Genomic DNA, 15,419 nt, shown 5'->3' on the forward strand with positions numbered 1-15,419 from the left:
TAACGCTCTGAGGTCATAACTATCTCCTTATTTACTCAATATAAATATACAAATATCTATTCACATACGAATTGACTTCTTACAATGCATGTAATACATCATTTTTGGCATTCCAGTCGCAGAGAGATCCTTAGTATACTTTTTATGAGTCCAAGTTGTCGTGCTTTGAGATGAGTCCAAGTCATGATGCCTCTAACCTAAAACGTCACCGATTTTGATTTAGGCCCTTTAAAATAAAAATATATATTTTTAAAAATCAACTGTGACGTTATTTCTTTAAACCCCCCTCTGTAAGCTGGAGTAAATTACTCAACCTTATGCGCACTTTGCCGCCTCCATGTATTTCTTTCTCTATGCATTGTACATTATAATTTATAATACTCTCATTACAGTCAATCTAACAAATCCTCTTATCTTTTTGGGAATCTTCATCGAATATTTAGCATTTCTAAAGAGGCTACTACTACGAACAAAATAATATCTGATTCATGAACAATTTATATGGAATTTTGAGCCTTTGCGGCCGCTCACTGAAGCTTGTATAAAGGGATCAGCATGTACAATGTACATATTTGATATTATATTGCTTCATGTCGGCGTGTATAATGACGGCTTCCCCTGCTACATATGTATGCAGGCTACAAAAATGGAAGGATCTTGAATATAATAAGTAGGAAAGAAAAAGAATATAATTTGATATAATCGTCTTACTGCTCCCTTCAGTTATTGTAATATGTTCTTCAGTCACATATGCATCTAATTTGTAGTGATCCAATTTTAGTTGATGTAGTTATCTTTTTTCATCATTTGCACTTCATCATAGGACATAAAATAATACTATGAACGGGTAAGAATGTGATTTACTTATTTTTATTTGATTTAAATGATCAATTAATACCCTTTGTTTGTGCCTGATAGACTTATAATTAGTGATGAAAATTTGTTTCTATTATGGGCATGTTTGAAAGAAAACCCGAAAATAACCCTGACAATTTAAAGAATGTTTTGGAGGAGATCAGCTACAATTAGCTGTGACAAGGGAGGAGGGGGAGAAGTAAATAAACAAGGACATTGCCAAAAATTACTCCGATATCGATCCTTATTTCTACTCTTGAGTTAATAAAGACTTACAATTATAACTCCACAACAAATCCTCAAGGTTACTCTCCGTCTTTTATGACCACACAAACAAATGCTCAATCAGGTTTGGAATATAATTAAATCTATTTATGAAAAGAAGTTCACTGCTCAGGAATTAAATAATAATGACAACTGCTAAGGAAAAGTAAATTTATTCTTCATCTCACGTCATTGCCTTGTTAACAACCAAATATACCCGTTGTATTTTGTCGTCAGCTGTCGATTCCCTTGTCTCACTTGATGTGTCATGGCTATTTCCTTATTTATTATTTTTGATAAATTATCGAAGTATTAAGTTATTCTACACTTATGCTCCGTTTCCAAAAGGAGAGGAATACAGTTTCTTGTTTATCTCTTATCTTAATATATATATAATGGCCATCCTATTGTTTCTATGAAGAAATTTTGGGTATTATATAGAAACATAAATAGACTGTTGCTCTTTTATTATAATATTACTAAGCAATTCTATAATACAGTATCGAATAAAATACACTGTAGAATTTTAATATTATGAAATATATATTCGCAATTCATTTTAAAAATAGTGGAGAAATAATGTAACTGATAGTCTGGGAGTACATAACAGTTGTTATGATTGATTATTTGACTAACCACGAGATGATTTCAAGCCTTTTTTCAATTTTTTTTTTTGGAGGAAAGTTTGTGTGATACAATAAAGGTAACTTGGTGTCAGATTACCTATTCCAATCAAACGGGCCAGCTACAAAAATTCCCACAATTTACATCACTACTTATACATTATAGTCTTAAAATAACAAATGGATGTACAAAATTTGAAAATCCCTCAATTATAACCTTACTCTTCCATTTTTAAATGTCCAAGCTCATTGACTAAATGAAATATATATTTACTGCGCATTTTATATATAAAAAATAAAAACTTAATAGTATATTTTTACCTCTTACCAATAATGTATTTCTTTGCTCATATATATGTGTAACCCTGAGGGAAATGTACTATCGATTGTATGCCTTCACCCAATTTAAAATATATTTTGTATGTCAAAATACCAATGGTAAAATTAAGACCTTTATCTCAATCTATTCTTTTCATATTGAATCTGATCATAAATTTTATTGAAGGTATGGTAATTCAAAGATCACTTAAATGATGGAACGTAAAATACATCATTATATAGCCATTCTTCCCTCTGTTTGTAAAAACCTATTATCCACTTGTAAAATAACCACATTTTTTTGTGATTGTAAAAGCTATTTAGATAAAGTAAAGTCACCTTATTTGTTTATTAATATAGTTAATCACTAATTTATCAAAGCAAGAAAATCTTGAAAACAGCATTATTCTTTTGAGGCAAGGCAAAAAACTAAAAAAACATATTTGAATAGTAGGTTTTACAATTAGAGGGTAGTATTGAGCCATGGTCGAAGATTTGACCCTGGTTTTACTACCAAAAGTGCTAAAAAAATATTTAGAGTAGAAAATAAACCTTGAGAATTACTTAATAAGTCATTTCTAGGGTAAAAACTCTGTAGATTATGATTTTTTAAGTTAAAATCCTGTATTTTGTATTACTTCGCAAATAAATTTGAATTTGTGAACAATTCTCAAAAAAAATGATTGTTTTCGCGAGGCGAAAATATTGAAATCCCAACTTTGTAGACTTATAGAATCTACAATGTACATTAAAAACCCATTATTTATGTTCAAATGAAAGATAGTGGTCAGGAATTTAAAATAAAACTGTTTGTTCAGTTGTTTTTTCCATAACTTTTGTGAAATGACCGTTTAAAAAATATGTCTCAATTGACAAACGGAATAAAAAAAAACCCAATTATAGATAAATTCCTGGATTTCGGTAGCCATATCTACTGATAGGAAATGACTGCAGGCTTGATTTGCATATCATTTTATTGAAAATTTAATGAGCTTTAAATTGATACTATTTCTTGTATAGGAACATTTAAAAAAAATATTGATCCTACTATCTACGCCTATTTTATTGACGTGTGAAAAAAAACCGTGGGTCATTAAAATGGATGATGGTATATAAAAACTTTTGTAACTATATACTTGAAAATTGGATTGTTTGTACCTACAAGTGTATATTTTAGGCTGATGTGTTTATTTTTCTCCTACCAGCAGTAGTATTTCCGATTTTTTTTTTTTTTTACGATTTACGCATTTAAAACTTTATGCAAAATTTTGCATTTCAAGAGGTCTCAACCAAAATACGGAATGAGAGATATTTGTGAAAACTTAATCGATCATGCCCAAGATTTACATATTATGAAAGTTACCCCATTTCAGTCAAACTACTTAATACTTCTAGAATTTTTTTTACGAAACAACAGAAACTCAATTTTTGAGCAAAATATCCATATTTTGGAGCGTGTGATATTGTGCAATCATATGAGCAGCAGCTACTTGATATTGACTTAATCAAGGCCCATTTTTTTTACAGAACAAATATAGGTTCTCATAACCATATATTTGACTAATTGGTTCTTTGTAGAACATGAAAATGTGGAAGATATATTTTTAAAACAAATTGATATTTTCTCAATTTTGGCAGTGAAACCGAGGTCGAATCTCAAGCCATATTTCAATTTTGTTTTTAAATAGTTTAAAAAGATATGGTTCATCTCTACTATATTTTTTGATCTTAAATACCTCCAACATCATATCCTCCGATACAAAAATTGATAAAACCAATTTCTCATTGTTTAATAAAAGATTTGAGTGGGCTTTGGAGATATATGAGGTTTAATTTGTTCATATTTATATGATTATAAAATAAATTTCACATATAACGGGTTTAGAGGGGTAATGCTTATCAAGCTATACATTGGTTGTGAAATCGGATGTCGTGTCCAATTTGTAATTTTATACAAAATATTTAAATTATATGAGCCAATTGTAAAAGTTACTACTAACAAATGCGAGGAAATATTTCAAATGAACAAGATACTGTTGTACTTTTAATAAATAGTATAATGTCCTGATTGAAATTTTATTGGAGGTTTAATGTTTTAAGGACTTTGTTTTTTGACTTTTTTGAAATTAAAAATTGATTTAAGTATTCCGTGGCACATTTATATAGTTCAAATGTCCTTAGTGATATTACTCTTAAATATCTAATAGCTGCGTCCTTTTAATAGATCTAAATAAAAGTATAGCATCAGTGAATAGTTGGGAAATAAAATGACGGATATTTAATTAAATAAATCGTATTGAGACATAGAAACTGTAACTTGTACAATCTTTTCATACAAGCTGCATCTTGTACACAGCATATCCATGTATATGAACTATGGATTTCATTGACATGGATGTTATGAATGTTTTTTGATTAATTTAGTTGACAATAATATACTGAATATAAGCATTTTATTAGGATAACAGTCGATTAATGTCAAAATAAGCTCTTTCCGAAGGAACTTATTTAATTAAATTAAGTGACGTCTAAAATACACAAATAAAATTTCTTTTGTCTTGTCTTGTTGGTCGTTGAAACAGTGTTTTTATTTTATAATTCTTTCAAATTATATAATATATATCCTTTTATTGAAGTTTTTGAGAATTAAAAAAAAATCCATGTTCTTTGCGGATTTTTTTAGTACTAAAACTCATAACATAGGAGAAATTATTTTTCAAAGTCCGCTTTTTACTATTTTTTTTTGTGTTTTTTTTGTGATTATGCAATAAAAACCTTTTATTCATCATTTATTAATTAAAGTAGTGTATACCAACAATTTACTTGTAAAATAATTATAAAATTTAATTCTAATCGGATATTGAATTGATTTTGAATCTGGTCATTTGAGTACTGTAAAATTTGAATAATGGGAACTTAGTCAATATTTATTTTGAAACCTTTTTAATTGTAAGTTTTTTTATAATACATAAATTAACCAAAACTTTTTAGTCTAGGTATCAAATCTAATACTTACAGGACACTCCTTTCTTTGTAAAATTATACCCTTCTATTATATGAATATATCGGCATAGTATGAACGACCTCATCAAAAACTTAAAAAATCTTGTTTATCTCAATATATAGTTTTTTCTAATCTATTATCATAATTTAAGAAACCGCATTATGATGGGAATATATGCAGGGGCGTCTGCAGGGTGGGGGGCTGGAGGGGCTGTAGCACCTATAAATCAATTTAAAGATTTGCAGACGCCACTGATATGGTTACACCACACTTTACGGGGATTCAAAATAATTAAAAACACCGCTTTTTACGAAATCCTTTGTGTTTAAAACCGCGTTATGAGGAACCTCCTGTATTATATTTCAAAGTAAACTAAGAATCTCTTTGAAAAGGACGTTTTTTTATAAAATAGTCATAACATTATTTCTTTAATGTGTCTATAGTACACATATATAATAAATTATATTGTTTTTCACTATTCCTTTGAATTTGTAATTCGATCTATATACTTATATATATATTGAAGGAATGTATATGTATTGCCTTAAAGAAATAAGTTGATATTTTAAGTATATTAAGTATTAAATTTATAACCTTAAAGATGTCTCAAAGTTGTTTATTATTCTGGAGTGAATTAATGAATTAACCAAATCCTTTTGCTTTTAACCAATTATAGTGTCTTATTTACGTAGATAGCTAAAACTTTGGCACGCATTTGCAGTTGCTTTTTTTTTTACAAATATTTGACAATATTAACTGAACGTTTTTTTAGAAAAGACAAATTTGACAAATAAAATTTTAAAAAGGTGACAAATTGATAATTGACAAAAAATCTTTACTTATGAAAAATTTGACAGCGAGATTTTAGTAAGATAAAATGGGTGCAGAATCCCCCCCCCTTAAAAAAAACACATATCTCGAGTCTTGGGGGTCTACACTTCTGACTATTCTTCGGGATATTCGCATAAAGAAGTTAATTTTTTATTGAGGAACTCCAATTTTGAACGAATATTTGTAAACATTTTAGTTTTATTTATTAATAATATTTATTGAATGAGTTTTATTTATATCATATTGTTTTGTTTATGTCCATTTTTTAGGAAAGGGCCGCCTTTTTATGGCTTGTAATAATTAGTTGTCTACATAATCATTTCATGACAGTTCTTTTCTTTCTATTATATTTTTATCATGAATACAGGAGTAGTCAGATTACGGGTTAAAGGCTACATTCGGCACGAAATGAATTTTTTTGGCTTCTAACCCTCTGCCTTCTTACCGGCTCCTAAGAGATTATGGATAGTTGAAATTATTTTGTGGTGAACAAGTGAGTGTAGTTGATTTATCTTATCTCATATAATGTACCTATATTTTTCCACAGAGTTCAAATTGAGATAAAATTATTATTTTTGTATTATTCCCACTAATTTCGAATTAATATCTTCTCATTACCCTCTTGTTTCGTTATTCAAACGCCTCCTTTATGTACAGAGCTGGCACCAAGTCTGTACAATATAAAAATTATTAAAATATTGAGCCAGATAATGTACTTCCAAACATCTCAAATAAAGTCATGAATACATTTGTGTAATGATATCTTAGCAACTTATTTTAGTATTCATTAGTCTTTCATAATATATCGAAGTACTTCATGGAAAAATTAATAATAAAAATTGGATTATAGAAGATATTGAAAAAAATTGAATTTGATATAATTTATTCTAAATAAATGATGAACGATTTAAAAGTGTATTTCTTATCGTTCATCGTGTTTCTCAAACTATGGACCCCGGAGTATAGGCAAGTTTTAGTAAACTATCAATAAAGTCCGGGGGTTTCTATCAGTTTGTTTATAGATATCATATTGTTTGTGTATTTTATTTTTGATTTAACCACTAGTTATATAATTATTAGTTTTATGACATATTAAAACTCATTAAATTTCAGAAAATATTAAAATATCCAACAAAACAAAAGATATGATTTAACAAATTGTCAAATACATTATTATTGAATAATACTTAATCAATTATTTTTATTTCTTATTGCCAAATTTGACATTTGAATAAATGAAGCCGATAAGTAACAATATTATTACTTATTAAACAACATAATTGTTCTATGCATGGAAGTTAGGCTTCATATTTGATGTCATGAAATAAAGTAATGGTTTAAAAACTAAAATATGCTTTGTTAAGTGGCCATGGGTAAGAAGGGATTTAAAGATATGCTCCGACTTGAGAGACCTCAATCTGTTGCAAATATTAAAACGGTACAAAGAAGTGTTTTACTGGGTTTTATATTAATTAAATTAATAATAAAATATCTTTTGAACGTGTTGATCATAAGTATTAAAAACTAAACTGTTTTTTTTTTAAATTCCTTTGTTTAATTTTGAACAAAAGTATGAAAATGGTCAACTATTGCTATTTTAGTAAAAATGGTCAGGAATTCTATGTGCACAAAACTTTATATTGCCTTGAACATTTCATGTAAATAGGCAGTACTTATTAATTTATGTAATGTTAAAAATTCAATGAATTGAAATATTAATTATTTCCTCATTTTAATTAAAATCATTCTCAAGTTATGTGCAACAATTTTCAAATTATAAGACATCTTGCATTTTTAGTTTTTAGAACATAATATGGAATATATTTAAGTTTTATTCATTTTGTTTATACTACATAAGGAATATATCCCGTGTTATAATGATCTGTGAACCAAATCTTTTTTTATTTTGTTATAATATACGCAAATAACTTTTTATTCTTTGTTCAATGATTATAACTAATTAAACATACGTTTCACTCAGGTCAACCGGATATCCCCATTGAGTTATTTTGATTCAAAACTACATAGCATGTGTTCCTTTGTGGTCCTTAAGAATGGACATTTCGATACCTAATCCTTATATGGAGTAGGGAGCTGTACTCCGTGTATAGAGGGTATGCATTACGTCACATTTTTTTTAGAACACACACCTCTACTAACTCTGAGTGACAAAACATTAAACAAATTGACTTCTATTATTATGGAAAACTTAGATTACCAACACAATTTGAGGATATTGTATTATTCAAAATATGTCTATGACCAGTTATGTAGAAAATATGTCCTACCTGTACGTAAAAATAAAAAAAATAACATGTTAATCCTGATAGTTCAAGTATGTTTAGGACAACTGCAGATTATCTGTCAGTATATTTCATTACATGAGTTGCTGGTAAGCTTGCGATGCAGGAAATAAACATAAATCTCACTCCGTCATAGCAAGGACAAATAGGCTAGAACGACTTCAATGTCGACCCTCAATTATAATCCAACTCCAACAAAGACTTATTATAATAAACCCCTTATTGTTATTCTCCACTAGTTATTACTTTATGCTTACATGTACTTAGATGTCACCAAATAAAAAATATTAAGGGTTAGAAATAACGAAACAATACACGTTCACACCTAAACAGCTAGGGATGTTATATTGATAGCACATATGTTATTGACTTTTTTTATAAATAATGTCTAAATGTTATCTTAACCGCAGCAGTTCTAGGATTAATCAATACTCCTTGCAAAATTTAATCTTGCTAGAAAAGGGGTCACCAATCCTATTCCCGTGAGTACCTGGTCCCTGTTGGCTTCAATTGAGTCGCCCGCTGGACTTGTTCTAAAAAGTATTGTATGCTTTTGATTTCTTTATTATTTTATTCATATTTTTTGAGCTGTTATATCTCTAGCCTTTAGGGAATCTTGAAGAATCCCTCAGTTTTACAAAAGTTGGTAACTCGTGATCTAGAAGCTGTCAGTTTGGAGTCATGCATCAATGTGTAATGAACCATCTAACATTTTGTTTTACATAAAGTGGATATAAAATTATGTAAAAAAAAACCTACAAAATTAAGGAATGTAGTAGAATGGCTCATTGCCGTTTTTAAATTAGTGTATTTCTCTAACTTTCAGCAAAATTTCAATTATCTTCTATTAAAAAAAACGCATGCTCACATGAGATAATTAGCTCAATGCATTTTTCCATTGTTTTATGCATACTGTTGTTAATAATCATCGTTACGCAACTTTTATAAATCGTAATTTGTCACAAATTAATTTGTGTAGTAACATATTGTGAAGATATACTTTGCTAACGGATATATTTCACATTTGTCGGAACACTCCCTGTTTTGATATATCATTGCAAAAATAACTATGTATTTCCATACGTCTTCACATATCTAAATGTGACAAAAATGTTTTTTTAAACTGAAACCAAATTGAATCCATTTTACATATGTTAATATAACGATTATTATATGTATGCTGTAAGGTAAATCTATGTATATTTCAAAATAATGAAAGTTTTATGCAATGCATGGCATGGATAATTTACCTCAAGGGCCTCCATAATAGTCCTCTTCTCACAAATTATAAATGATGGTAAAAATTGATGGCTTAATAAATCATTGATCTCATTGCAAACGTGCATATTTCACATTTGTTGTAACAAAAACACTCCCTGTTTAGTGATGGTCAATTTGATAGAATAAATACAACTTTTTTGATGCCCAAATTCACACCTATATTTAATTTATTCAACCATAATATCTATTTCGAAGAAATTACAAAATATGATATTTTGAATTGGATTTCTTTATTCGTCGTACAGGTATACCTTTGAATCTGATTAGATTTGTTTATATATATTCGCGCTATAGTTGGGTATTTTTCCCCCTTAGTTCCATGTATCTAACTTGTACGAATGAGTTGAATAACTCATTCAAACGAAGTGATTAGCAATGTTTCCATAGAAACAATTAAATGCCCATACATATTTGAAGCAATTTGGCAAAGAAGACATTCCAAATGATGAAGAATATATTCCTTTGAAGACACAATATAATGTTCCTTCTTTTTGTTCAGTTACTATCACTTCAAGTTCAACTAGGGGTAAAATTCAATAAAACAGGGAAACTGCAAATCATTGAGCACAAGTTATAAAACAAGAGGTATAAAATGGCTAGTTTTTAACCAAAAATGTAATACTTCAAACTTACACGACCTGTATCCCGCCAGAAATAGCCAGAGAGGCCTCAAACTTTAACAAAGTCAGTTTTTGGATTGTTCCCAGCAGACAAATGGAGAAAAACTTGTAACAGAGCAGTCTTTTGTATATCCTACCTGACAATGTTATTTTTTGCTCCCTCATTATTTTTATGAAAATAGAGATTCATTAATCAAGCAGTTGAGAACTTTCCTGAACCTTGAGGTGAAAAAATAATGGGATTCGTTCAAATCCAGCTACATTTTCAACCGTGAGTGGACAAATGGGGCGAAAACATTTCTAATGCAAGGACATCCGAAGAACGTTTTGATGAAGGGGCAATTTGTCGAACGGACAATTCGCTGAAGATCAATTTGGCGAACGGACATTTCAATGAAGGATTATTTGGGACATGAACACAAAACAGTAGCATGTAGTTCGAATCTTTTACCGTTCCAGTACTTTCAATAAATTAAATAATAAACAAACATAACAGTGATTCAATCGAATTGACGAAGTGCTAATAAGTAATTACATGCTACTATGTTGTGTTCATATATATATAATGATCAATAATGAATATACTTAATTAATGAAAAAATTATTTTCTGGAAAAGAACATTAATTAATTTACTTATATGACATATATAGCATATGAACAATAACAATCGGGAAATTAATCATACTATCTTTTTTAATTGAATTAAAATATGCAATCCTATATATCAATATCGTATTTATTAAATATTATGTTTTGGCCAAATGTCGGTTCGGCAAATTGCCATTCGGCAAATTATTCTTCGGTGAATTGTCTGTTCGGCCAAAAAAATCCGCCAACTTGTCCTTCCGCAAAAAGGTTTTTGTCCAATTGTCCTAGAACCATTTTGAGCCTATTTTTGTAGGATAGCAATATCAATTATCATTTGGTATTATAATTACATATTTCATTAGAAATGTGTTGGATGAAGTTACATTGTTTTTGGTATTATAAATGTTGTGTACAAGTTGTAACATTTCATTTTAATTTGTATAAATATCTATGATGTATTTACGAGTAATATAATTAAGGACATTTTTAACTAAACATCTTATATGTCTTAGCAATCAGTTAGTATAAAAGTCAAAAAATGAAAACAGTTTTAACATATCCACAATCTATTGGTATGACTATAATTGCATTATATTGATTAAATTACTTATCATTTTCTTCATTTAAAATAATTTATCTAATTTTTTTATTACATGTTGTACTATAAGCCCGTTTTTTTTTTCAACTTTTGGACTAGCATTACTAAATTAGGAAAAAAAATATACAACTAAAAACCAATTTATGTTTCAATTATACAATATGCCCTCCTTGACAAGCAAAAAAGACTTTACACGCCGGCGAACATATTGGCCGAGGTATAACACGCTGATATGAAGGCAGCTTGGAGTGAATCCAAATTTGGATGAGAAGTGCGGTAGGTATTCTTATGCAAGGCACCCAAACTGAAAATTCCAGTTGAGGTCAGGGTTGGAGGAGCACCACATAGAGGCAGGCCAGAAGTCTTCCATATTGTTGCTGCGGAAGTTTTGATATTTCTTGGCTGTAAGGTGCTGTAATTGATTTATTGATATTATGGACAGTCCAAATTAAGATGGCAACGACCTCTGTAGCCTTCTCGGCAATAAGACCGGAGCAGAGGAGAGCGCACACGCATTGCCTTTTTTTTTTGTTGTAGCTCGGACCTTATAGACATGGGATAAAAACAAAAAAAAATTATTTTTGTTTCATCCTTCGTTTGATTACGTAATGGAACCTCATAATTTAAAAAGACAGGGAAATAATTGTAATAAGCTACTGTAAGTTTTTGGTACGCAATCAGTAGTGCAGAAAAGTTATAACGTGGCAAAAAAATAACTTATGCAATATTTCATTGTTCTACGAGATATAATAGCCTATGGATGAACAAATATTTTAATCTTTCCTTCCTGAATATACTTGTATGTACCAATATTAAAAAATAAGCTCGCTATAAGCGGATGATCAAAATTGCCTTAAGTTTTTCTTTTCTTTTTAGTCATTAGGATTGGGTTTAAGGGAAACATCTATTAAATTTCTTATATTAAAGAGATATGTCTATCAAAATAGTTTAATTTAAAATAACAAATATTGCTTTAAAACAAAATGGCTTTGTTATTGGTGGTGGGGGGGAGGGGGGAGCTCTGATATACCTATGGATTACTCACCATTAATAGACCAATAAATAAACCTATTAGAAAAAATTATTGGGGACAGACCCTCCAGTGATTGCCGTGATCGAAATTCGAATAAAGAAAAACACTTCTTGTTTACCTTGAAGGCAAACATTCCAGACAGTCTAGTCTAGAATTACATATACCAGTTTACATTAGATAATTTAATGATAATATATAACTGTATAAATAACGATTCTGTCTACAATAAAGTAAGAATTAAACTAACTAACATCCTCTTCACAACTATTGTATCCGTATCCAACAACTGATGGCAGCAAGGTGATCTTACAATAGCCTCTGTAGTCTACAGGGGATATCTCAAAATCTCTTATACTTAATGATTACAGCTATAAAAACAGAATACCACCTGCTAATGAAGAAACCATTAGAACATGTATAGTAGTCGAAGAATTTGCAGTTTTGCAAAAATATGGGTATGTAACATCAGGGGCATCTGCACTGGGTGGGTGAAGGGGATGTAGCCCCATTTCCAGAAAAAAAATAAAGGAATTTTTGCTTATTACTTGAAATTTTTCGCAAAAATTTAATATTTTGTCAATATCTGATTTTTTTTTCCAAAAAAAATGTAATATTTGATACTTAATTTTCGATTTTTTTTATGAATAGCTGTGGACTTTTTAAATTTTTTCAAAAATTTTAATATTTGAAATTTTCCACGTATTGAATTTCTCAAAAAAAAATTCTGAAATATATGATTTTTCATTTTTTTCCCAAAAATTTAATTTTTTTATGAAAAGCTATGGATTTTTGTATTTTTTCTCACAAATTTTTAATTTTTGGAATTTTTTTACAAAAAATTCCAAAAATCAAGCTCCCTCCCCCCTAAATATAAACTGGGAACGTCCCTGCACATAGATGGAAACTACAGTTGGTCTATCGATGAAATAAACTGCATCACACTCCAGGATTTTTAAAAAACAATAATGAGAATACTTTTAAACCGGTCAAACGCCCGTATAAGGATGGATAATATATTAGTTACATTAGTTTGAAACGCATTTACTATATAAAATTTAATGAATGAACATAATAACAATGTCAATTATATTTGCCAAATATTTTAAATTTCGTAATATCCGTATTTTTCACCTTTTTTAAATCAATGTTTGTAATTATGGTTCTAACATCAGATATCTAGAAGAAATGCATTGTTTGCTACAACAACATTCAGAAGTTTCATCATATAAATAAATCAAGTTTCTTATAAAGTCGTTATATTTTATCTCCGCATGCATAAATATAGCATTGTACTTCTTCTTTGCTTAAAATACTTAGGAAAACGGAAGTTAAAGTTGAGTAGATAAAACACTATCACTATGGTTGAATCTTGCTACTGATACTGACAAGTATTTATTAAATTCAAAATCGTCTATGATAGATGTCTAGTGGATTTTTGATACCCTTGACATCGATGATATTTAATATGATGCAGCCATTAAATATGTATATTGGCATTTTTAGAAATTCTACCAATATAACCTTACTTATTTATAATAAGGATGTTGTCATATACAAATAGCCCTGAAATATATTCTCCCAAATAAAAAATACTCAAAGATTATGATTTTTATAATTAGAATAGGCAAGGACTTTTATATAACTGGACAAGACAGAATGATTGATTAAATAACACTAATAAAGTATAGCAGTGCCGCGTCTTTTGCTTCAGGCTTTATTTCATTACATACGTAATATTGTGTTGTTAATATAATTCCGCTTCTAAATTGTCCGCAGGATTATTAAGTATATATAAAAATTTTTTTTTGAAAAAAATATGATTTTTTTGAGAAAAAAAAATTGAAAATCCACAGCTGTTAAAAAAAAAATCTTTGAAAATGTTTTCAAAAATCCATAGTAATTCATAGAAGACAAAATTTTTTTTGGAAAAAAATTTTAAATACCAAATTTTCCAAAATTCTTGGAAAATAAATTTGAAAAAATAAATTTAATTTTCTTGGAAAAAGCTAAAATTCCTTAATTTGTTGGGGGGGTGCTATAGACCCTCCAGCTCGCCCCAAGCAAATCATTGGTGTGGATTATTAGTCAGTCAATAAAAAGTTAAGCAGTTTCCTATGCTTAAAGAGGTATGTTAGTATGTAATTGCATAATTTGGTTTATGTAAACCATTTCAACTCAGGAAATTGATTGTTACCGTGAAATAAGCAAAAATGAAATAAATATTGATATTTTTAGTTTCAAATATGGAAAAAAAAATAAGGTTCGTGTTGTGCTTTGATTTCTGAACTTGATAATATAAAAGTTGACATACATGATTGTATAATTTGTACTGTATACTCGTTTTAAGAAATAATAAAAATGATTTGTTAAAATTGGTTTGCTTAATTAACTATTTATTTTTCTTTAAACACAATTAATATTATATATTCTTATAAAAGGTGTAGTACCGCTTCCTCTTTTTTACCTTTTTATGCATTTTCCAGAAATATAAGAAGTCCTTGGAATTGGTATTATAGGTTTAATATTGTCTTATTTATTTAACCAAGGGTAGTGTTTCATTTATTCTGCTTGCCGTTTTTCTGAATAACATAGCGGATACGCCTACTCACTAACTTGCAGCGTGTACACACAAAATCTTCCGGAGTATTTTTGCCTACTCGGCCTCAGTGAGTAGCATCAAAGAGTCTTTGCTGACACTGACAACTGCATTGGCTTCCGTCTCGTCTATAACCTAAATTGTAAAGTTCGATATTCCATAATAATTCTATAGTTGTGAAGAATTGGTTTTTTCTATTGATTTCTTTTTGTAAAGTTCAAAACAATGAACAACTTTTGTCTCCATTAGTCATTTATCTGTAATATTAATTTTTAAGTTATCTGTTTTGTGTCCCAACTTGCCTGGCGTTGAAGTAAGTTGAGACAAGAGGGATTATAGATAAATAATAGTGTTTATCGGTTCAATTGAAACCTAGTTTAGTTAATTTAATGAAATTGTATTTGATTCGTTATCATTTAATGAATTCAACCATTTCAACAAGTAATCTTCAGGCGCTGTTCTCCACTCACAAGAAATTAAAAAAGAAAATATTTCTTTATATAT

General features: G+C 29.0%; 1 protein-coding gene across 2 annotated transcripts in view; it reads left to right on the forward strand.

Annotated features, from left to right (window-relative positions):
* The first annotated feature begins 625 nt into the window (after positions 1-625).
* Positions 626-15,419, forward strand: part of LOC121113574 (ABC transporter G family member 20) — a 43,666-nt gene continuing 28,872 nt past the window's right edge. Inside the window, exons 1-2 of one of the 2 annotated variants that reach the window (XM_071886717.1) lie at positions 712-847; positions 919-1,204. Coding sequence is in view for 1 of the 2 variants with exons in the window: in XM_040707380.2 (XP_040563314.1) it covers positions 840-847 (8 nt within the window). In the remaining variant the exon portion in view is untranslated. Of the gene's footprint in view, positions 848-918; positions 1,205-15,419 lie in introns of both variants that reach the window. The other variant, XM_040707380.2, reaches the window with a different exon arrangement.

Source organism: Lepeophtheirus salmonis, chromosome 2 (genome assembly GCF_016086655.4).
Source record: "Lepeophtheirus salmonis chromosome 2, UVic_Lsal_1.4, whole genome shotgun sequence".
Lineage (NCBI taxonomy): Eukaryota > Metazoa > Arthropoda > Copepoda > Siphonostomatoida > Caligidae > Lepeophtheirus > Lepeophtheirus salmonis.